The 22,254-nt window shown below is 39.7% G+C and overlaps 3 protein-coding genes across 7 annotated transcripts; 1 reads left to right on the top strand and 2 right to left on the bottom strand.

The window, feature by feature from the left end:
- Positions 1-537: 537 nt before the first annotated feature.
- LOC117823179 (transcription factor HES-5-like) lies at positions 538-2,463 on the top strand. Its single transcript, XM_034698266.1, has 3 exons — positions 538-1,218; positions 1,411-1,497; positions 1,603-2,463. Exons 1-3 carry the CDS (start codon positions 1,171-1,173, stop codon positions 2,128-2,130), a joined length of 663 nt encoding a protein of 220 aa, XP_034554157.1. The 5' UTR covers positions 538-1,170; the 3' UTR covers positions 2,131-2,463.
- A 1,356-nt stretch (positions 2,464-3,819) lies between these two features.
- On the bottom strand, positions 3,820-15,398 carry notchl (notch receptor, like). 2 transcript variants are annotated; one of them, XM_034697059.1, is made up of 11 exons: positions 15,107-15,398; positions 12,688-12,832; positions 11,591-11,923; positions 10,763-10,983; positions 9,006-9,336; positions 7,212-7,396; positions 7,003-7,067; positions 6,590-6,713; positions 5,466-5,563; positions 5,052-5,383; positions 3,820-4,918 (listed from the first exon to the last, which is right to left on the bottom strand). In XM_034697059.1, exons 1-11 carry the CDS (start codon positions 15,156-15,158, stop codon positions 4,408-4,410), a joined length of 2,397 nt encoding a protein of 798 aa, XP_034552950.1. In that variant the 5' UTR covers positions 15,159-15,398; the 3' UTR covers positions 3,820-4,407. The 2 variants fall into 2 exon arrangements, with proteins under 2 accessions (XP_034552950.1, XP_034552951.1); XM_034697060.1 differs by having other exon boundaries at positions 7,003-7,064.
- A 311-nt stretch (positions 15,399-15,709) lies between these two features.
- LOC117822999 lies at positions 15,710-19,672 on the bottom strand. 4 transcript variants are annotated; one of them, XM_034698012.1, is made up of 6 exons: positions 19,441-19,672; positions 19,011-19,097; positions 18,783-18,920; positions 17,306-17,926; positions 16,127-17,035; positions 15,710-15,896 (listed from the first exon to the last, which is right to left on the bottom strand). In XM_034698012.1, the coding sequence occupies exons 1-5, from the start codon at positions 19,484-19,486 to the stop codon at positions 16,134-16,136; spliced, it is 1,794 nt and encodes a 597-aa protein (XP_034553903.1). In that variant the 5' UTR covers positions 19,487-19,672; the 3' UTR covers positions 15,710-15,896; positions 16,127-16,133. The 4 variants fall into 4 exon arrangements, with proteins under 4 accessions (XP_034553903.1, XP_034553905.1, XP_034553902.1 ...); XM_034698014.1 differs by having other exon boundaries at positions 16,294-17,035; XM_034698011.1 differs by having other exon boundaries at positions 15,710-17,035.
- Between the last annotated feature and the right edge of the window lie 2,582 nt (positions 19,673-22,254).

Raw genomic sequence — 22,254 nt, 5'->3', positions numbered from 1 at the left:
AAATCGATACATCATTAAAAAGAGTGTATGGGGGAGACGTTGCTTCTTCTTTCCCACGCGCTGTTGCTCACAGTCTCTTCACGACAGGCGTCACCATTTGGCACAGTGATTCTCATTATTTCACAGGTATCTGCAATTTTACGCATGGCGTACAGGCGCTTTTCCTGTAGACTTTTCAGAGTATTTTTAGATCAAGTTACAGAATTTAAATAAAGTAAATATATGAATATTTTAACAGTATTTTCAGTATAGTTTTGTCTTGCATCCACAACAATAGACGAAGGAGCAAGGCAGGAAAAAAAGTGGTTTTTTACGCACACTGCTGATCAACTTTAGATTGTTTCTGAACGACTTAAACAAATCTTAATCACCAGACACGTTAGTGAGAGTGCTTATTCAAATGTGTTTTCTTTATTCGCTACTTTTTCTCATAGCTCCTGCCCCCAAGTTTGCAGAATCGGCTCTAAAACGTCTCGTGACGCCAGCCAAAGAAAAGGCGCGAGAAGTCACCCACAGTCATTTGTCTGGGCCTCATGCTGTTCTGGCGGATGTGTGTTGCTTTCCCTCACATATGTTAATAAGCGTCACACGAGCTGGTAACACCTTTCACAGGCGCGTGCCTCTCACACACGGCTTGGCAGCTGCACGTGCCCGCAGATTAGTAAAGGGTCCATTGGAGCGTCGTTCAGTCTGTATTCAGATTTAGATACTTGACCAAATGTGCCAAAAACGCACTATTACAAACAGCTAAGAAAAGAAATGAACAAACAAATGCTTTACTCCAAACTCTTCTTTAAGTTTTAATTATAGGCTGCCCCTTTTTGTTGTCATGGCTAGCACTTATTTCTTAAACTTGAGGGTGAATAAGAGTCACATGAAGACAGTAGGGTATACTAAAATGCCAAATATTAAATAGACATTCACAAATTGGACACACGTTTGTATTTAAGTTTCTGTTTTGTAACATTTCTTCTTTGTTTAGTAGTTGTAGGTTTCAGCATGGGTTACCTATAGCTATAAAAGCTATAAAATGAAGGCTGTGATGGGTGGAGCCTACGGCCACGCCCACCTAAGGGTTAAAAGGCCTCACTTGGGAGAGGGTGGTCACAATCAGCTTTTGCTGACAGACAGATACATCTGAAATCAACGCTGGAATCACCTCGGATCACAATGATGAAATTGTTTAAGGATTTAGAGGACGCAAAGGCCAAAAGAAAGGTATGTGTGATACTAATGCTTTCATGGATCATTACATTTTACTTCAAGATCTGCAGAAGGACCTTTATTTGTGCTTATTTATCTGAGACAGACTTTATTATATATTTGGGACGAAATAATTGGATTTAAAAAGACTGGAACAATTAAATGATGTACATTCACTGACGTTATTTTCTTTTTTCTGTGTCATAGAGTCTCAAACCTCAGGTGGAGAGACGTCGACGTGAGCGAATGAACCACAGCCTGGACAGCCTTAAGACTCTCTTGCTTCAGAGACAGGTACAGACCACTGAGCCCAAGTGGTCCGTTATTTTCAGAGTGCAGATTAAAAGTCTTTAAATGTGGACTGGGAGACAGTGTATTAACTATTATCTCTTTTTTTAGGATGAGACTTCAAGGAGAGTTGAGAAAGCTGAGATCCTCGAGCACACAGTCCTCTTCCTACAGAACACTGCTAAAGGAGAAAGGACGAGAGCTGAAGACGGAGGTGGAGGCCACAAACACTCCTATCAAGACGGCTTCTCCAGCTGCCTGCAGAAAGCTGCTCAGTTCTTGGGACCTGATGGGAAAGGCCTGTGGTCTGGAGCAGCACTCGATGCTTCTTTTGCTGCTCGCTTCTCCTGTTCAGTCTCTGATGCTGCAGCAGGCGTCCAATCTGAAGATCATTCTCCATCCAAATCTCTTCACCTCAGGAAGTCGTCCAGATCTATTCTTCGGTCGCTGATAGACAGGTCCGGGTATAGAATCTGCACGCCTTCGCTCAAGGGGAGCAGTTGCGTTAGACTCAGTGAAGAATCCCTTCGTACTCCCCAAACACACCAACAGCCCCATAAACTATCGAGTCGGGGGAGCAAACGGAGCCCACCTCAGAGCCAGTCTATCATCCACAGTCTGTGGAGACCCTGGCCCTGACCACCACGCAGTGATTCCACAAAGTGAACTTTAATGACTTTAAATGCTGATTCATACTCACACAACAGCGTCTGTGGTCCATCTGACTCTACCTGGATATTTTCAGTACAATGTATTGAACATGGACCCCCAGCTTTGCGATAATTGTGATATATTTGTATATATTGTACATTTTAATGTATTCACACAACGTGCTGCTACAACTTTTATTGACCAACTCATGTCATGTGTGTCATGTATGATGTATTTTGCACCTTAATTTATTATATTTGTCATTCGTAAATAAAGAAAATGAAAAATTAACAATGCGTTCATGTTCATTGATTGTCTACATACATGGCACGTGCCTTGGGAGCGTGTGCTGCCGCACGTGAACAAGAGAGGCACCATGCGGTGAAGTTTCACAGTTTCACACAGATGAACGAGCTTAAAGCTCGTGTCACTAAAACTTACCCTGAGGTAGTGATCATTTAGAAACATGCGATACATGTAAACCAAATCACTCTTTGATATGACACGGATATCAAACCATTGCAAAATCTACGTTTGCTCTAACATCATAAGGTGATGTGTAAGAATGAAAGTATGAACGTTTAATCATATCTATCAAAAATAAAAAAGTTGCTGCTAACAAAATATAAGTAAATGAGGAGCTGTATCCATGCGTAAAATGGTGCCATAATCCGTGCGTAATGCTAGAACTTCTTGCGCTGACGTCCACACAATCTGATTTTTTTGGTCCATCTCAACAGAGTCTTAATTGTGAATATGAAAAGTTTGAATGACTCCAGTCACCATTAATTGCGTAAAGAATCGCGTGCGTAAAACTGTTCTCAGGCTGGATGCCCTTCTTTCAAATATCTTCCCTTCAGCTCAGTTAATTCAGTCTGTACCTCATTTCCATCTCAATCGTGGTCGAGTGTGCGTGGGAACGTAGGAAGTGTCTCTGCTCTGTGCCACCTTTTCTCTTTACTGACGTATCAAATCTAACAGGTAATAAAGCTGTAAAAGTGGCGCCATTTCCTCTTTTCCCACGAGAACCAGTTGAAACCTCAACCATTCCTCGTTTCTGAAGAAATCTGATGTATGAATCTGTTTTGATCTTCATTGGCACGTGCCAGCCGCGGAGAGAGAACCCTCTAGTTTTGAACAAATCGGTCGGTCCTGTTTGCCTCGTCTTCTACGAGGGAGAAAATATTGTGTCATAGCCAATTTGTCAGGTTGTGTATGAAATAAAAAAATAAATCTAATGTTCACGCTCAAAGTATATTATGAGGATAGTAACAGGCATGGTTATTTAAGTGTGTAAACTGAAAATTATCTTAATATCAGAGCTTGTTTAGACATCACATTTTGTAATGCACATTTTGTTTTCTATTAATACATCCTTTAATGTACATGGTACCACTACAATTTGAAAATGATGCTGAATATTTTATAAAAGGTCTATAATTATAAGACAGGGATTTTGGGCCCCATGAAAAATCATCACATTTGGCCCTCACACCTGACTACTGCAAATGTTATAAAACTTTTAGGGCCTCTGCCAGTCAGGGGCTCTTAGAATCATCCTTGTCTTCTCTCTCTGTTTTGGGATACAAGCACCTATAATCACTGGAAGAGTACAGTCACAGCCTCATTGTGTACCCTTCATCTGTAAAAATGTGGAACAAAATTCAAAATCCAAACAAGTTGCATGAAAAGTCCCTTTATTGCATGCCTCAGCAGGACTCTGACATCTCTGTGCAACCTCATGCACATTTCTTTTCCCTTGAAAAAGACTCTTGGTTCTGGATTGTTTCCGCTTTCATTAAACAAACAATCTTTACATTTTGTAAAAGTGTATTTATATTACAGTATTTCGCAACAATAGTCATTAAATGTTGCGGTTTCAGGGAGACTGTTGTAATCATTCTGTTTGACCGGCACACATCTCAGACAGAGTATTCCCCTCTCTGGAGAAAAGACAGTTACAGCGATAATAATTAAAGCTTAAGCTGAGTTAAAAGTAGGAAAGTTTGGGAAGGAACATCTCCAAGTGCTGACGTGCATTTATTTGGTCGAATTTATTTTACAAAATGTAATACAAAAAGTAAATCTGTAAGAAAACATTGGAGGAATATGGTCCAAAAACTCATGCAAATAAGGGCTGGGCTCCCTTGAGCTTTGGGTCTTCTGCTTTGCTTTGGGCTTCATAACAAAGTATACCTCATGTCAAACCTGAACTCAGTGCCTTTCACTGTCTGTGATTATCCTCCTGCTTTTTTGCACTATTCTCTACAGGGCAGTTTGTGTGGAGTCGGTGTTGTTGTTTGACCTCTCACCTCTGGATTTCTGCTCTGAATTCGATGAACTCAGCGCTGCTTGCTCTGTTCTACTCAGATTATCACTGTTTACCATCGGCAGGCGATCCGAGTGACCGGCAGCATCTGTGGGAGGAGAAACAACCACTCTCTCTATGGGCTCATGGGCTGAGTTGTCTGTTACGATGAGATAGTTGGGCTCAGGCTGAGGGGCACTGGACCGACGCTGCAATGCATGCTGGGTGCAGGAAAAGGAACGCTGCCGAGGGGCGGGCTGAGGTGACAGGAAGTGAGGTGTTGCGGCTCTGGGAGCTTCCTGATGCCTGTCACGATCCTCGTCCTCTGAGGTCACCTCCTGTAAGGTGCTGATTGGCCGAGGTGAGCGGCCCATGACTCTCGGAGGGACCAGCGCTGTGGCTGATTGGTTGAGCTGTGGCCGCCAGTTCTGAGGGGCGGGGTACTGAACCCGGCTCATCGACCAATCACTGGCAAGAGTAGAAGATTGCCACAAAATTAGACAATGCAGTATCAGAGAGGTTTACAAAGAAGAGACACTGGATGTTAAGACATAAACACAGAGACCCTTAAATGTCGTCCGTGCATGCAGCATGGACTTACTTTTGTGGAGGTGGGGTCATATCTCGATGGCCTATGATCCCTGAGAAGGAGGCACTTCTTCCAGGTATGCCCTGTGACCCGACCCAGGGTGAGTACATCAGAGCACGCTCCTCCCACAGCATCTCATTGGCTGCTTCGACGGTAACTGGTCCTCTTTGAATTTGGTGAGCCAGTAAGAGTTCCAAGACCTGGTGATGCATGCCTTCTCTGGCCACATCCATTGGCCGACGTCCTCTTCGATCACGCAGCTCCAGGTTTGCTCCGTGGAGGAGGAGGAGTCTGGCTGTGTCATAGCAACCATGCAGGGCGGAGAGGAAGAGTGCTGTCTCGCCCTATGGGATGAATGACAATCAATATAGCATTTGGTAACATGTGGAGGATGTTCAGCTTGAATCAAAGTCAGTCAAAACTTACCTTGTTGTCTTGCAGGTCCACAGCAGCCCCGTAGCGAATCAGGGTCCTTGTTAGGGAGAGGTGGTTAACTGAGCATGCCCAGTGCAGGGCTGATCTCCCTGAGAGAGACAGTGTGAGTGGAGGGGAGGTGAGGGAGTAAGTCAGCCAATGAACAACCATTACATAACAGAGTTGAGCCCAGAGGAAGAACAGAGGGAGAACAGAGGGAGTGATGGGAGGTGGAGATGAATGATTTCAGCCAAAAATTAAGAATGAGGTAACTGAGACAGGAAGGAGAGATCGAAAACTATGAGATGGATGAAGGAGCGGACAGAGGGATGGTTAGATTAAAAGACAGCTAAAGCCAGGAGAATGTAAGCAGCAGTGTTAATATGTCCATCAACCCAAGTTTGAGCTCATTAACTCTGTTCTGAGTCAGAGGAGGGCAGCAGGGGAGCTGAAGGAGGAAGACGATGGAAGCCACGGAGAGATGAGCACAGGGTGGGAGAAGAGGGAAGAGAAGGGGTAAGTTACTCAACCCCTCAGAGTACAGGTGTCAGGAAATGGCTTGATTAAGAGCTTTACATGGTTTATATTTCCTGAGATGAGCTGTAGACCATTTATGCTCCATAAACAAACATGGCATGGTAAATAAGAGTTTTTAACATACAGTGCCTGAACACATAGAGGACTGAGTGTAGCAGTGTAGGCATGCTTTAAAGTCTGGCTACAAAAGCCTTTAATGAAGAAACTAGATTTTTAATTTTTGCAGAGGCATTTTGCATTTTATTCCCCCTACCACACTTTTGCATCAACTTTAGAAAAATGTATCCCCTATTATCCTGAATCAACAAGATAACTATCTCAGGCTTATGGAACTTTTTTTTAATGAAAACATAAAAATATGCTCTGTTTTCTCTTTTAACTACCAAGATTCAGCACCCCTGTGAAACTCCATGGGTATCAAGTTGTTGCAGTCATTGCCTAGTTGTCCCTGAAGTCACCAAGCAGCACGCCTGATTGCATTTCAGAAGTTTCAACAGGCACAAAGATTTATGCGCTAACACTGTTTGACCAGCGATGGAGCTGAGCCCAACATTTGTGTATACGTCTTTGATAAGTAAAGAGTGAGACAGGTGAATTACCAGTGTGATCCGTGTTGTTGACGGGCACTCCTGCTCGCAGCAGCTCCAGCACCACCCTGTCCAGACCGCTACGCACCGCCCGGATCAGAACCACAGAGCCATCAGGGCCACACCACTCTGCAGACTGCAAACAAGATGACATGATAAACTCACATTTACATATACATTTCAGACCAGCTGTTTAAGCTACATAGATTTTTTTTACAAACAGTTAACACTAAACAAGATAATTTGTGCTATAACAGATACAAACACTTTAAAACAGATTAAGGAAAACAAAGAGACATAAAAAAATATCTCTTGAAACATCACTCAACTCCACTTAGAGACAAAGAATACAAATAAAAACACTAAAAGTTAAAGCTGGCTCTTCAGAACATGGATGAAATATGCTGATAAAGTAAATCACAGACCTGCTGTGGAGGACTGAGCAGAGGAGGAGGTATGGCGTTTCTCTCCCATCCTCTAGGTGGAGCTGCTGGAGAACGATACTCATTGAAAGTGGCTCTACAACTAACATGAAAGGCTTGATACTGATGTAAAAGCTTATGTATAATTCAGTGGTTTTCCAATCAGAAACATCTTGAATAACAGTATTTAAGATGTGAATGTCTGGTCTTACGTTGTACAGGTCTGCGAGACTGAGTGAGTTGTGAGTTTCCTCCTCTGTAGTGTTTCTGCTCAGGGCTCCTGTGGTCACAGATGGAGGCTTCCTCCTGTCGTCGTGAGCATCTCGCACTGATGTCTTCCATTGAACTCTGGGTGAAGTCTGTATCACTTCCTATATCCTGGTCTCTTTTTAGGGGTCTGAAAACCAAAGTGGGGTTTCGACACGGCCCGTTAGGAAACCGTTGTGGCTCTCATGTGGTCACACTGTATACTGCTTTTACTTCTCTGTGTTCATTGACGTGTGAGGCAGGAGTTACACTGATAAGAGAGGTAGTTGACTTTTTTTAAGAAGATTAATTGCCCAAATTTTATTTGGCAAAACGTGTTCATAATGACTTTCATCCATAGACTGTATAAATAACGGACGTAGTATCCGTGACATCACACATCTGTTTCTGAAGCGCTGATTTGAAGCCAATCGTCGGTGGGAGCCATATTGGATATTCTGAAGTCAACATAACTGCTGTTGAGCGTGTGTGATGTAAAGAAGCGGGCTGCATATACGTCAAAGTTAAAGGTCCTGTAAGGAACTTTCAGTTTGTGTTGATTTTGGCGCCCCCTTGTGGACAAAAAGTACCTCTTACAGTCTGAGAAATAGGAGTAAAACATTTTATAAGATATGGCAACCCTATCTGGACTACATGGAAAACCTGCCATCTCACATTATTGACTGTGCCACTGTATAACAAAATTGTATTGAGAATGTCTTGAAGATTCATTTTTGTCTCTATCAGTTTTTGTAATTTTTATATTTTTTATTTTTATTATTATTTTTATTATTACTCTCTTTTCTATTGATTTTAATCGTTATCCTGGAACTTCCTATTGTCTGTATTCTGTCTGTAATATTAACTCTTCTCATACAGTAGGCTTCCCTCTCTTCCTTTATGTCCTTTGTATAAGTCTATTTTCTGTCTACGTGTTTAAATTTGAAAAGCAAAATAAAATATTCAAAAAAAAACAAAACCTCATACCTGCTGATTTTCTTCACGTTAGTAGCGATTTTAACACAAATAAACTCAGCTCTTTTCCTTTCAAAAATATCACTCAACATCAATCTTAGTTGTGGAAATTGTAAAAGAAAGTCTGTTTCAATCACTTCTTGAGCCTCCTAACCAACAGCTTCAGTATTCACGCCTGTCAATCAAGTCAGCTCTGCATCTTATAACTTCACCACACTCCTGATGGACTAAAACTAAAGGTCATGAAAAGCTGAAATCACTGGGAGTGGCCTAAACCTCTGAAAAGCTCCACTGCTCTGCTGCTGGCTGCAACAAAATATTAAAAAAATGTGTTGTGACCTTTTCTGAACTACTTTCAGAACCTCCAGTCAAATTAAAGGAGAACTCTCCTTCTCTCTCTTATGGTATACTGTGTTGTTGTAATTATATAATTTAAGTAAGGGAATATGCTGAGGATGTGCCTCTGCTGTACTTTACTTTACTCAAATTTGAGTAATAAGTCAGAAAAATATTCTGAAGGAAAATCACTGGGACTGATCTAAGAGTTAATGAGCCTGCTTCCTCTTAAGTACTCTTTAATTGTAGTGGATACATCGTGTACTTCATATGAGGCAGAGACGTGCTTCAAAAGAATAACAGGACAAAGGTAAATTCTGACTGATTGACAGGAAGAGCCTTTTCATTAACTGTACAGGATGACCACTCTCATGTTTAAGTACACACCATATATTTTTCTACATGACATCATTTCTCAAGCAGACAAAACATCCTCTCTCCTCACTCACCGCATTCGAATGGCGTCCTCCCCCAGCGGCTCCCTCCTTCTTTTCTTCTCTGCTTCCTTCGCTTTCTTCTTTTTCCTCAAGCTGATCTTCTCTTTCTCCCTGTTCGACCTGACCCTCTGCTCTTGGAGGGCCGTGTGCGGCGCCAAGGCCTTAGATTTGGAGTCGTTGTTGTCTGTGATTGTGGACCGGTGTCTCACCCTGTGGCCGCCGCCTTCCCTCTCCGCCCGCTGTCGCCTCACCCTCCTCACTATCAAGAGGGCTGCCAGGGCCAGAACCAACAGCAGGCCGATCGCGATGGCTATCACCGCCCAGAGCCACGCAGGAGTCGGCTCTTTGAGAGGGAGGGATAAATGTTAGAGCTGATATGGAAGAATTACTCACAGTCACACCTGAACAACAACAGGTGATGCTACCTTTAAGGGCTAAACTATCAAATCAGTTTTCATAAAAATCTAATTCTAATGAATCTGGATTTATTATAGGACTTACCTAATAAAGGACAAAATAAATTCAATAACACATTGCATATAAGAGTTTTGTTAAGCATCATATTTGACTCAACTGTCATTAAATGTCCCAATATACAGGTTAACTTTTTATAACATTGAAAATATGCACACCACATTTTTAACCCCTGGAGGTCCAATCTTTTCCTCCCTCCACTATACTCTTTCTTTTTCATGTAGACCTTTGCTCACATTGCTTTTTGTTGTTTACTTCTTCTGTGCTTAAATGCCACTAATGCTAAAAAACAAATACCCAAGACTCAAATTATTCTGTATTTCTTCTCTGAACTATTGAGACTAAGCAGACACGCATTTGTCATTTTTTTCATCACTGTTTTTCAGAGAAAATAAGTACTTTCCAGTTGTTTTCTTGAGACCTGGACTGATTTATCTCACTATCTTGAAATAATAATAGTTTCCCCATGATACCAAGTTAATTTCAGTTGGTTTTCTTCCAATCTTGAGCTATTTTCTAATTGTTTTGGGACTACAGAGCTGTTTTTGTGGATAACAGTATAAGTTGAGATCTTCAGAAACAGTAAATGCTCATTATCAAGGGAATATGGAGTAAATAAAATACATACATGCATGTCCGCGTTCAGCTGTCAGTGAGAATAGAGAAAAGAAAACTGAGCAGACCCATAGGAACAGGCAATTCTAAAATATGTAATTGTATTACAACAGGATGCATTTAGAGCAAAAAGTAGGCTCAAGACATCCCAGTTCTCCTATAAAAATACTTCCAAATATGTTGTTCAAGCCTTGAATTAGTTTACTTAGAGGCACTGTCGCTTTATGGAATGCATAAAAGGCATAAAATACACACATTTACAACACAATTTACAATTTCACATTATGAGAGGAAAAGGTCAAAACATGTTGCTTTGTTCCAGCTAATTATCTTCTTGAAGTTTGAATGCTTTACTTGCCTTCCCTTTTTGTAGATGGTTCTTAAAGGCAGGCCTTCTGCATTCTGTTGGATTATTGGCACTGTGTGTATCTGGTTTTATTTATCAGGTTTTAAGGGGAAAACATAATCTCAATGGGAGCTCTAGATAACTTGTGTATCAAATATGATTCACTTAGTTGTACTCAAATTTCTTCTGCTTTAAAGGTTAAGCCCCACACTGACCATCAACAGATCTACATACTGGAAACGGAAAGGTGTTTCACGTCTTTTGTTTGGATAACATTCAAAGTTGGATGTGTGTGTGTTTGTGTGTGTGTATGAACTCGGACATGCAAGCCCACCTTTAACTTCCTTTATCTCGGTATCCTCCTCCCTGCTTCCTATTTCCTCTCGGACACCTCTTATACTGATGACGGCCTTCAGCTCCGGCCGGGTGTGGAACGAGGGAGGCTTCAGCAAAATGATGGCGCGCAGGAAACTGGCTGCCTCGGTGGCATAGGGGAAACAGGTAGCGGGCACACGGGAACATGGCCTGTTGTCCACCTGGAGGAAGAAGAGGGAGCTAAGGAAAGAGAGAGAGGGAAGGAAACAGAGGGAGAGAGCATATACGTCATAACTGAGGCCTTTAAAAAAATAATATCTGGAAACTAAAAAAACTAACACCCTAATACTTAACAAACACAAAATCACCAACATAGACTTTAATGACAGCCAACATGGATACATGGATATATTTAACAGGGTCCCTGCTGGTCATTTGGCTAAGTTCAGACCATCTTAATGGAGTTCCCCAAAGTTCTGTTCTTGGCCCACTTTCACTTAACTGTTACATTAATTACATGCAAGACACTGCACATGATATTAAACCTCAATGGTGACTGGCATCTTTTAGCTTCACTTGCCTCCTCAGGAACCAATTGGTGATGTCACTAGGACTGTGGCCATGTTTTATACAGGCAATGTGTTTTTAGCTACATCATCCTTTACTTGCATGACACATCAGAATATCTAACTGAACTGCTGGTGATGTAGTTGCATTGGTAGCAGGTTGTTGTGGTTGGTTCCGCAAACGCCTGCAACAGGTTGTGATCACTAATCAGACTGGTTGAACAAGAGTTATCTAAAACATGTTTTCTCTCACCGTGCTTGGGATTCCCCTCAGCACTTACCCATTTGAGTCAGTCGTTGATGAATGAGATAGCAGGGTGGCAAGCTGCTGAGCGTCAAAGTCAAATAAGTTCCTGTTTGGGGCGAGAGGGGCGGAGCCTCTCAGTTTGAGAGGTGACTGGAGGAGGACGCTGAGCGCCCAGAGCAGGGAGCTGTTGGAGACGGTGCCTCGTTGATGTGGGATGTTGGCGTGAAGGATGAAGGTGCCTTTGGCCCACTGGGGGCTCTGGTGTTTGAAGCAGTCACTGCCGTCCCATCCACAGGGTGCACTGTGGCATCCCTGTTCACAGTGGGAGTTTGCATAATGGTCACGGCAGTACAGGATGTGGCTCGGACTGGGAAAAAGACAGAAAGCAGAATAAGCAAAACAGACTAAAAGAGAATTATTATAACTTTATTTTTTTTACACCTAGGGCTTATGATGGGGTTCTTTTTACAGTCAAAACACTATTTAAAAAAAACCTCTCTTTACACTTAGAGTGCCCAAACTAACTTTAAAAAATCCTCAGTAATGCAATGTTTTAAAACTGCCATCAGGTTAAATTATAGACATTTTAATGAAACTTTTTTCATGCATTCAAATCACTAGTATTATTTAACAATGTGTTTCATAATACATTTATTTTCTGTTTATTAACTATTAATTAACTATTAAACTTAAATAAATAATGCTGCACAAATAGGCATCCTAGAAAATTCAAAACCATTTTATTATTTAAATCTCCTTTGTATATTTTTTTAATAAAAAACACAAAGTACTGATACTAAAAACTGTGATGGCACATATTTCATAATTTGCTTTTATATTTTTGCATTGGTCTCTAGCCTGAGTCTGTAGGACATGAAATAATACCATAGAGCTTAAGTAATGAATGTGAAAACTGTTACAAGAATGAATACAAAGAGAATAAGATAAAAAAAAAATAGAGACTATATAAACAACACAAAAAGCAGAGGAGTCACACATCAGCAATTGAAAATTGAAATTTAATTAGATTTTAATTTAAATAATTTAACCTGCAACTTGAACTATGAAAATGGAAATGTTTCTATTATATCTTTGTAATGTTAAGAAAAAATAACAGCAAATATATTTTACTTGCAGTGGCTCCTGTCCTTGATGCAGTCAAAGCCGTCTCTGAGACACTCGGGCTCCATACACTCTCTGTCGCATGACTTGTCTCCAAACTTGTCCTTACACTTTCTGTTGACTGGACACTGGCCCCATGGATCACCAGACGCAGCTGAGGATGAAAACACAAGTTAAAAAATAGTTCAGTAATGCAAAATGTACATACGTTGGAATCATGGTTTAGCAGTTATAATGGCTAATTGTTAAAATGGTTCATTTGTACTGAGTCAGAGATATTTGATGGTTTGTTTTATGAGTGTTATGCAGAAGAAGAAGAACTAACAACAGTATGTAATACCAATTTAGATCGCAGGTTAACTTTAACAGCACAGACAATATCTTCCATAACTCTCATGAATGCTTATCTCATCATTTCAACCAAATGTATTTGTAATTTACTGTGAAAAAGCTGTGTTTCTCCCTTGCAAAGAGCTTTCACTGAGTATTTTATCGCAGGACTCAGTCACCCACATATTGAAACCACTCATTGTTTCAGTGCATTAGCAACTATTCATAACAATGCAGGTCAAGCTATGAAAGGTGGCTCCTGATATGGACCGCTTAAAGGAAACAGGAAATGGCCCCGACATAAACAGGAAGTTTCCAGGAGAAACGAATAGCTGCAGGAAATGGAGTGGGCCGTGCCTCGATAAAGGTCGAAGGTTGTCGCCATGGCAATGAAGAATGTGATGGAGCTGGACAATGGGCTTGGCAGGTGTGCGGGGGATCATAAAGTCATAGCAGAAAATAAGCACAAAACAATAGAGATTACAGATGTTGAGATTTTATCAATTTTGTTTGACTTGAGACAAACTTTCACATAGAAGAGGAATAAAAGCAGTATCTGTTATAATTCAATATCTCACAGCTGTGTGATGTACTTGAATCTGATTGGTCGTTACATAGCAACATGTCATAACAACGGTCTGTTATTTCTTGATGGCAGTATTGTGATCAGATCATGGATATAAAGTTTTAAGTAGACTGTGCCTGGTTTAACTGACATAAACACACTGGACTAGAGTAATCTGTAGCTAGCTTAAGCATTTGGACACTATCCTGCTAGTTAGACTGAAGGCTGGTGATGCTAGCTGCTTTGCTAGCTTAACGTTAGCTACACTCTACAAAACAATTAGTTGCTGTTCACCTGCAGTTTTCCTTCCTTTTGACTAGTCGTTGAGGCAAGGCAGCTTTAATGTATAGCACATTTCATACACGAGGGCAACTCAATGTGCTTTACATTAAAATATTAAAAGCATTGGAGACATTCAGACAAGCATAACAGAGCACAATTAAACAAATGTCAAACAAATGACAAATGTATAATAAATCATAGAAAAGTCAGAAATATATTAAAGGTAAATTTTAATTTTAAATTAGCATTTAAAGTGAGTTAAAATAAGCTAAGATAGGAAGGCATACAGTAAATACTAATTTAAATTTCCATTGAAACAACTGAGAAATTAGCTACTTACCTCTTGACAGCTTAGTTAGCACATTTACTGTTACTGTGGATGCAGCTCCTATTGTGAGTGTAACAAACTATTTTCACTTGAAGAAATATAATCATTCTTAAACCTCTTTGCATTATCCCTTACAGAAAAATATTGTATCAGAATGAGTAAATGAGAAAAAAAGCTGTAATCAATACAAAAAAAACACTTGGACAGCCAATAACTAAATATTGTTAGTTGTTATTACTATTAGCTTTAGGATGTAAATCTTAAAGTCACTGTAGAACCACCACTAATCTGCATTATTACAAATGACCAGCAGGGGGCAGCACTGATCAGAAAGCGAAGAAAGATAACAATAATATCACCCTATTTCTCACTAGATTCAGCATTTTCTAAAATGAGTTTATTTGTATAATTCAACAATTTTTTTGTAATTTTCAGGTGACAAGTTTTTGATTCAGTAGTTCTTTTTTTAAATCATATTCTTCTTTTGTCTAATATTACAGTTTCACATCATTGGCCAGATTAGTGGAGATAACCAACCAGGCAAATCTCATTTGTGTAATACATTTTAGGAATAATATGTTGAATAAACTTATTTTCCTTAGTGCTCTGAAATATAAACCACTTTACAAACCCATAAAGTATTCCAAAAACTTGTTTTGTAGAAGTATGGTTTATTATATTGACCTAAATCAAAGTTAAATCAATGTCTACATTTACAAAAGGTTTTTCTCATGTAAAAGTACAAATATAGGGCTTCTGTCTGAATGTTTTATGTCAAGTTGGAAACTACAAAGTTAAAAAACTACTTTTACAAAGTATAGAGGAAATGATGATTCAGTTTGACAGCCCACAGCCCCAGGATAGTTTCAGTACATTTTGAACTGATACCATGTTCGTATTAAAGAATAAGAAAACAGACTCACCTTGACATGTCCAGCTCAGCCCCAGCAGAATAAACGTCCTCAGTGCCAACATCTTCCCGTCCCTCAGGTCACCAGCTGTTTGCCTTCTCTTCTCTGTAGTCAAGTCCAGCTGTTTGGTAAACCTCCCTCTGATCTCCAGAAGTGACTCAAAGTGTTTGTATATGTGTTTCTCTGTGGTGTCACTTCACTCCTGCTGTTCACCATAAAAAGTTAACTCTGAGCTATATTCCATCACGGCCACCAACACCTTCCAGCAGCACCACCACCACCACCCAGCCCACTTTGTCCACTCGCTCTTTTTTTTTTTTTTTTTTTAGAGGCCCTGCGGATATCTGGACAACTTCCTGCCACTGTGTGGAGAAGAATAGGAGGGTGACGACTGTATGTGCGTATTTGCGGCTCTCTCTGTGTCTCGACTTGAAATAAAAAAAACACAGTATGGGGTGAGGGAGCTGTTAGAGGAGCCGTTATTTGAATGTGTAGAAAGCTACGGGGTGTGAGGGAACGGCGTGGTTTGAATTTGACCTTTTCAAGAAGTGAACACGCACATAAACACACACACATAAACACACACATTTGCTTTCTCTGGCTTCTTGGTAAAAAATAAAAGGACTGTAAATGCGCTCTAAGAGGAGGACTGTGCAAACTGCTCCACAAAAGAAAACAGAACACATAAGATATGGTCCAGGCAATCATGTTAAATACACATTAGTGAATTTTTTACACACATTTTTGACATGTTGTTTCAGTCTTGACTAATAATGAAGGTTGGGAATGCTCTCAGGAGAACCTGCATCACAAAAACAAAATGAATGTAGCTTTAATAGTTCATCTAAAGTGACACAATAGATAACGCAGGATGCAACAAGTGTATGCATATCAGGATTTCCTGAAATATGAGATACTATCATACAGCCATTTTGGCAAAGTCAAAGTCTATATAATAATGTTGTTAAAAAAAAGACTAATACAGTTTATTATTTAGAAATAAACTTCCACCAATGTCCCTTTTCTCCTTACATCCAGTCTATTTCTCCAGTTGTGGTGCTGGAGGTCCTCTCTCCAAGCAGTACTCCTCCCAGAGCTCATTGAATAAATTCCCAGGTGCACTAAAAGCATACCCTTGATCCTTTTTGGGGTCACACAACCCCAAATCCATCTTTTTAAAAACAGCACAGAAAACCTGCCTGGAGAGTGGCGTGGTCTTCTTCTCTGTGCAGTGGTTGTAGTAGTGTCTGTAAACCTCTGACATGTTTGAGAACACTGGCTCCAGATACAGCTTAGAGACGGACGTCCCGCAGGAGTACGAGGGCACTTTGGGTAAACTGTCGAGGAACTCTTTGAGGAATATATGCTCTGAAGCTTTACGAGACTTCCTCTGTGTTTGCTTCTTTGTGTTTCCCTCTGAGTCGTCCTGCTCGGAGGAACTTTGTGCCCAGTTAAGCACCGACCACTCTCCGATTCCCAGAGTGGAAAGGAACATCTTTTTGCATACCTGTCTCCTGTCACCATCTGCCATTAAGTGATACCGCATAGAGACAGATCTTCTCGACTTAGTCCAAGGTGCTCGGGTTCTTTCCACAGGGTCACAGTCGACTAATCCGGCCACATGGGTCTTTCTCTGGGACCAGTTCATACACTGCCAGAAACTATTGAATAACTGGTTCCTGGCTTCTTCACTGAAGTCTGCACAGAAGCGGTTCGATGCCCTCCTGCAGGCACTGGAGGCACATCCAGATCCGATTGTCCTCTGAGCTTTTGTCACAGTAGCACCGTCTCTCTTTCGTTTGCTGATGTACGGTTTGCCCTCCATCCTGAGTTGCTTCTGTCGGTTTTGCTTCCATGTCAGTGGTTTGGCAACTCTAGATTTCTTTCTTGTTTGCTTGTCTGGTTCTGGTGGGCTGTTTTTCTCTCTGTCAATACAACTCACTCACACAGGCAAAAACAGGGAAAAAAGTTAAATTTACATTTGGATTGCAGCTAAGATAACTGACATTTTAGATACATTTGCAGATCATTTTTACAAGTAATCTGTTTAGGTCTGCTACATTTAAAATGTTGGCTCCTTGTAGTTTCACATAGCCTTAAGTAGCGTCTTCCAAATGCAACTTTGTAGTCCAACATACAGAAAGAAGCCCTCTAACTGTGATGAGTTAGTAGCTGTAAAGACATAAATAAAGGATCCATAAAAGCACTCACCCAGAGTAACCTCCTTAGAAGAAGAAGAAGGTTTCTGTTGTGTATCTTGAGGCAAAGCCTTCAACTTTTCTAATTTTTTCCCACTCTGTCCCTTCTTATTTGATGCTTCTGTCTGTGCCCAGTTGAGCACAGACCACTCTCCGATCCCCAGAGTGGACAGGAACATGTTCTTACACACTTGTTTCCTTTTGCCATCCACCAGCAGGTGATAGCGGAGTGATACTGATCTTCTGGACAGTGATCCAGCAGCTCGAGATCTTTCCACAGCGTCACGGTCAACTTGTCCTGCTACATACAGTTTCCTCTGAGTCCAGTTCATGTGCTGCCAGAATTCATCAAACACTTTTCTCCTGACGTCTTCGTCGATTTCATTACAAAGTCGGTTAAAAGCCTTCTCGCACACACTTGAGGAGCACCTTGGTCCCACTGCTCTCGGCTGTTTCGTCACGGTCTCCCCGTCTCTTTTGCGTTTGCTGATGTACGCCTTGCCCTCCATCCTCAGCTGCTTCTGCTTGTTTTGCTTCCACTTGGATGGATCTGCAACTCTTGCCCTGGGTTTTTTTCTGCCCATGCCTGTCTTATCCAAGTTAGAGTTTCCATTTACAGCTGCAATATTAAATGCTGGAAAAACAAGCAAACAGATTGGGTTATTATTTGGTATGGTGGTACACATTAACAGTCTTGTTTAGAAGTTAGAACCATTACTATGAAGTAAAAAAAGATTTTTTTTTCCAATGAGGAACTTTATGTTTGTGTTCATTTTACCGCCCCCTGTGGACAAAGTGATACTTTTGGACTCTTTGCTGGTCTTGTCCTGTACATACTGTATGTCAGTTGTGTTTTCTGATGTAATATCTCATCCTGCTTTCTTCCCACAGTCAAAAATGTCACTCAGTGTTAATATTTGCTATGGAAACTGTAAGAAGGGTGTTTGTACAGCATGCCGACAGTCGTCTGGTCAGACACCTATCTTCTCATAGCAGTTACAGGCTCTGAATTACAATATAGGATTATCAATCTAGTGGCTGATGGTCTAATTTGCTTTTGAAGGTTGTAAAGAGTCATCACTATTAATACTAGTCTGTTTCGTAACCAGCTGAAAACTCCCCACAGGAGCTTTAAACTAAATTATGTATTGAGCTTCACTAAACTATCCCTTACTTTACAAATGATGCATATTTGGCTACACTCTGGTGAGCCTGAAAATGTGGATTTGGTGACCAAAATGGGGGAGGGGTGTGATCACTTCTTCATTATAATATCTGCTTCCTTTACAATGTAGTATTTAACATGCAAACATCTAACAGCACATCCCTTCAAAAGAAAAATCTATTTAACTGAAGAACTATAATGTCAGAGTCAGTGTATGGATGTTAATTAATATGTGAAAAAGAAAGGATAGGTTGTAACAGGATCAAAGCATTCACAAAATTCCGCATCCAACTAAACAACAAGACTACACCACACAATTACTTACTGCTGTCAGCACCCAAGGGACCTGCAAATCCAGAAATCATCCGTGGCTCAGCTGTCATCACTGGGTGGGAATCTTTTGTGCATACTCCATCTTTCTGGATGTCAGATTTCCTGCTTGTATCAGTGGGGTGCAGATTTTCTGGATAAAACAGCACACAAACGCATCTTATTAAGACATGTCAGTAACTTACATTACACTAACAAAAACAGAGGCACTATTTGAACTCACCTGGTGGGGAGTGGTGCAGCCTGAAGGTTGTTCTCAGGTCATTCGTGGGTTTGGGAAGATGACCAATATCCTCCATTGCTGCAATGGCTGCAAAAACAGGGAACAGGTTGTACAGAGTGTTTAACATAAAGCAACCAATGACATGATTTGTTGGTCACATATTAGTTTGCAAGCATTAAATCTGTTGTTTTAAAACACACAGTTTAGCCATACACACCAAAGCCATCTAAATCCAGATGTGTTATGTCTTATGTAGAAGAAGGCGTTACAGGTCTGCTGGCGTCTAAGGTAAGCCCAAACAGCTGTAATGCAGCAGTTTTAATGTTGTACTGATTTGATGTGTACCTTACTCCATGCAAGCATTCCTTTACTAGACTAAAACCACCACTAACTATTTCAAAAGGACTCGTATGTTGTGTTGTTTGCTTACACAGTGTTATACATTTGAAAACGTCTCGTAGACCCGTCGGTTCCATCCAGATGACATTACAGGTTTCACCTTCTCCCCTCTTTGTTCTCCATCACAGGTATGAGAGTGACAGTCTTCCTCCCTCCGCTCAGTTCTTCTCTCACGGTTTGTTCGGAAAAATATTCTCACCATCGGCTGTGAGCAGTTTCCAACCACTGGCAGCTGCCATGTCTGAGCATGCGCACTAGCGTTTGCGTTAGAGCGTCTTTCTTATGCTGTCACAGATTTGCATTTGAAATAAAAGGCTGCCAGAGAGCGGTGAAAAGAGGATTCACATGCTAAAGAAATGATTACAAGCTGTCTTGTTGTTAAAGTCCTGTATTCAAAACCTGACTGAGAAACAAAACTGTAGCCTTAGTAGAAAATGTATCCTACTATACTTATCAGAAGTAAAATAACTCAGTCCTTGGTAAAGGGTTATAATTAAGATTAATAACAATTTTGCAATATGTCTTAATTTTACTTTATATCCCATTTTATTTCCCTTTAATTGACTTACTCTCCTAATATCTCATTTACTGCCTGTATAGCTTTTATTAATTTTGATTTATTAATTTTGATTTATTTATTTTACTGCTTTTATCTGCATATCCTTAAATGCTTCAGCTATATTGATGATTTTATTTCACCCTATTGCTTTTACCCCTCTTTTAATTCTGTATTCCTTTTTACTGCTTGTATTTCTTTTTATTCTTTCTTTCCTTTTATATTTCAAATTGTCTTATTTTCTTGGTCTATTAGTCTCAGTTCTTATCTTTGGGTTCTTGTGTTACCTGTGTTTAATCGTTGTTTGGGTATTTTGTGTTCATTTTCCTAATGGGTGATTTTAATTTTGTTTAAAGTCTGTCTGCTGTAGAGTACTCTTTGTGTTTGTTTTTATGTGCCCTTTGTGAAGTGCTTTGTAAACTGTGGTTTTTAAAATGCGCTATATAAATAAAGGTAAAGGTATTATTTTACTGCTGTTGATATGAAAGGTTGTAGAAAATTACAATTACTGGGTAAGGAATCCCTATAAGTTGACATCCGTACATTTGATTTACTCTGTTTTGTGTGATAACTAATTATGTGAAAACAAAGAAAGATGAGAAATAAAAAAACCAAGTTGAGATCACAAGAAATAAACTGTATGTAATCATGTCTGCTTAAAGGGATAGTTCCTTTTTTTTCAAGTGAAGTTACAATGCCAATAGTAAGTGTATTACCTACAGGAGGCGCAGGTCAGCTGGAGGCCCCTTTGTTGACAATGTTGACTTTACACACAAAACATGGCACTTATACCAGTACCATGTGGCTTTATTAATTTATCTGCAGTAGTAATTCTGAAGCCATATGAGCCCTTAGGCACTTGAATATGCTATTTAAATGAAACATACCTTTCTTTACAATAAATCTGACAAAATGTTTTATTGCTTTCTAAAATACTCTCAAAGGGAAACACATTTTAGAGACATGTTATATTTAGGTGTTTGAGAAGGGTCTACGTAAGACAGAAAGATAGTTATAGCTTTGCTCATCCTCCTGCTGACATGAAAGCAGGGGAAGGAAGGAAGCTGTCAGCGAGTTCAAAGTTTCTGCGCAGGGTTTCATCCTTCAGGTGTCTAATGGCCAGAACACAAAGCAAAGGATAACTCTACCGCGGGGAAATCTGAATCAGGTTCCTGGACTGACAACTATTCAGATTTTGCACATTTGCACGGATGTCTGGAACTTATCAGCCAGTATCAGCTCACGGTTACTATCAGTTATATGGGGTCAATGAATGGTTAACACTTACCAAAAAAGTTTACTTTTAATTAGACATTAAAGTTTATACTTCAAGCTAAAGTTATAATTCAACTGAAAGGTGACTTAAGCTTAAGCGTACACTATTGCATTCTTCTGATTAGCTACAATACATTATTTTCAGCTTCATGTATCTTACATTTCATATTTTGATGACTTGCCAAATGTTATATTTATTGTAAATGTGTAGTGTTCTCTTTCTAACCATGTGAAGCACTTTGAATTGCTCTAAGTATGAATAGGTGGTGTGTTATAAATAAACTGGCACTTCTTTGCTGTTAAATTCTGTGAAATGCTTGCTTAATCAGACTCTATTTGTAAAGCGCTTTTCATAAAGTGATATTGTAACACAAAGTGCTGTACATAAAAAATGATGAAAAAATTGAATAAATTAAAAATACAAAATAATAAGAAGACCCCCCATCCCAACCCCGACCCCAAACCAGCCCCACTATCCATATGTAAGGTTAAGAACATGATATGCAAAAATAATAGTAATAAAAAGAAATTAAAACTAAAAATAAAATTAAAAAGAAGTTGCTGAAAGAACTGAGGAAACACGGTTTTGATATCTCAGAAAAATAAAATAAGATGTTAAAACTCACAAAAAAAAAAATACATTACTAAGATATTAAAACACTAAAAGATTAAACCAGTAAAATAAACTAAGATGCTACACTAAAAGTGAATACAGCAAAGTAAAACAGAATACAATATTAAAATGCTGAGAGGTCATCTGTAAAAACTTTAATAATAAAATAATTCACAATAAATTAAAGAAAATAACTGAAGAATAAATATTATATATGTCTATAATAATTTAAAATAAGACAGCATATACTAAAAAAAGTGACTAAATTTGAACTAGATACTAAATAAATAAAGTAAAATAGAATAAGACTAAAAAGGTAGATCTTGAGTTTGCTTTTAAAAATGTTTATGCTTTACTGTTAAATATTTTATGTATGAGAAGGTTAAAATAAAGTGAAACAG

The sequence above is a fragment of the Notolabrus celidotus genome, chromosome 12, assembly GCF_009762535.1.
Source record: "Notolabrus celidotus isolate fNotCel1 chromosome 12, fNotCel1.pri, whole genome shotgun sequence".
Lineage (NCBI taxonomy): Eukaryota > Metazoa > Chordata > Actinopteri > Labriformes > Labridae > Notolabrus > Notolabrus celidotus.
The sequence above is the reverse complement of the archived record's forward strand: the minus strand, read 5'-3'. Positions and strand labels throughout refer to the sequence as shown.

What these genes read in the sequence shown, in the direction of transcription:
- notchl (XM_034697059.1), bottom strand. Translation starts at nt 15,158, where the DNA reads ATGTTGGCACTGAGGACGTTTATTCTGCTGGGGCTGAGCTGGACATGT. An exon ending in GTCTCGCAGACCTGTACAAC is followed by an intron (nt 7,068 to 7,211) that starts GTAAGACCAGAC and finishes ATCGTTCTCCAG; the next exon opens with CAGCTCCACCTAGAGGATGG. An exon ending in TGGACCTGCAAGACAACAAG is followed by an intron (nt 5,384 to 5,465) that starts GTAAGTTTTGAC and finishes TTCATCCCATAG; the next exon opens with GGCGAGACAGCACTCTTCCT.
- LOC117823179 (XM_034698266.1), top strand. Translation starts at nt 1,171, where the DNA reads ATGATGAAATTGTTTAAGGATTTAGAGGACGCAAAGGCCAAAAGAAAG. An exon ending in ACGCAAAGGCCAAAAGAAAG is followed by an intron (nt 1,219 to 1,410) that starts GTATGTGTGATA and finishes TCTGTGTCATAG; the next exon opens with AGTCTCAAACCTCAGGTGGA. An exon ending in CTCTCTTGCTTCAGAGACAG is followed by an intron (nt 1,498 to 1,602) that starts GTACAGACCACT and finishes CTCTTTTTTTAG; the next exon opens with GATGAGACTTCAAGGAGAGT.
- LOC117822999 (XM_034698011.1), bottom strand. Translation starts at nt 19,486, where the DNA reads ATGGAACCGACGGGTCTACGAGACGTTTTCAAATGTATAACACTGT. An exon ending in GCTGCACCACTCCCCACCAG is followed by an intron (nt 18,921 to 19,010) that starts GTGAGTTCAAAT and finishes TGTTTTATCCAG; the next exon opens with AAAATCTGCACCCCACTGAT. An exon ending in TCCCTTGGGTGCTGACAGCA is followed by an intron (nt 17,927 to 18,782) that starts GTAAGTAATTGT and finishes TTGTTTTTCCAG; the next exon opens with CATTTAATATTGCAGCTGTA.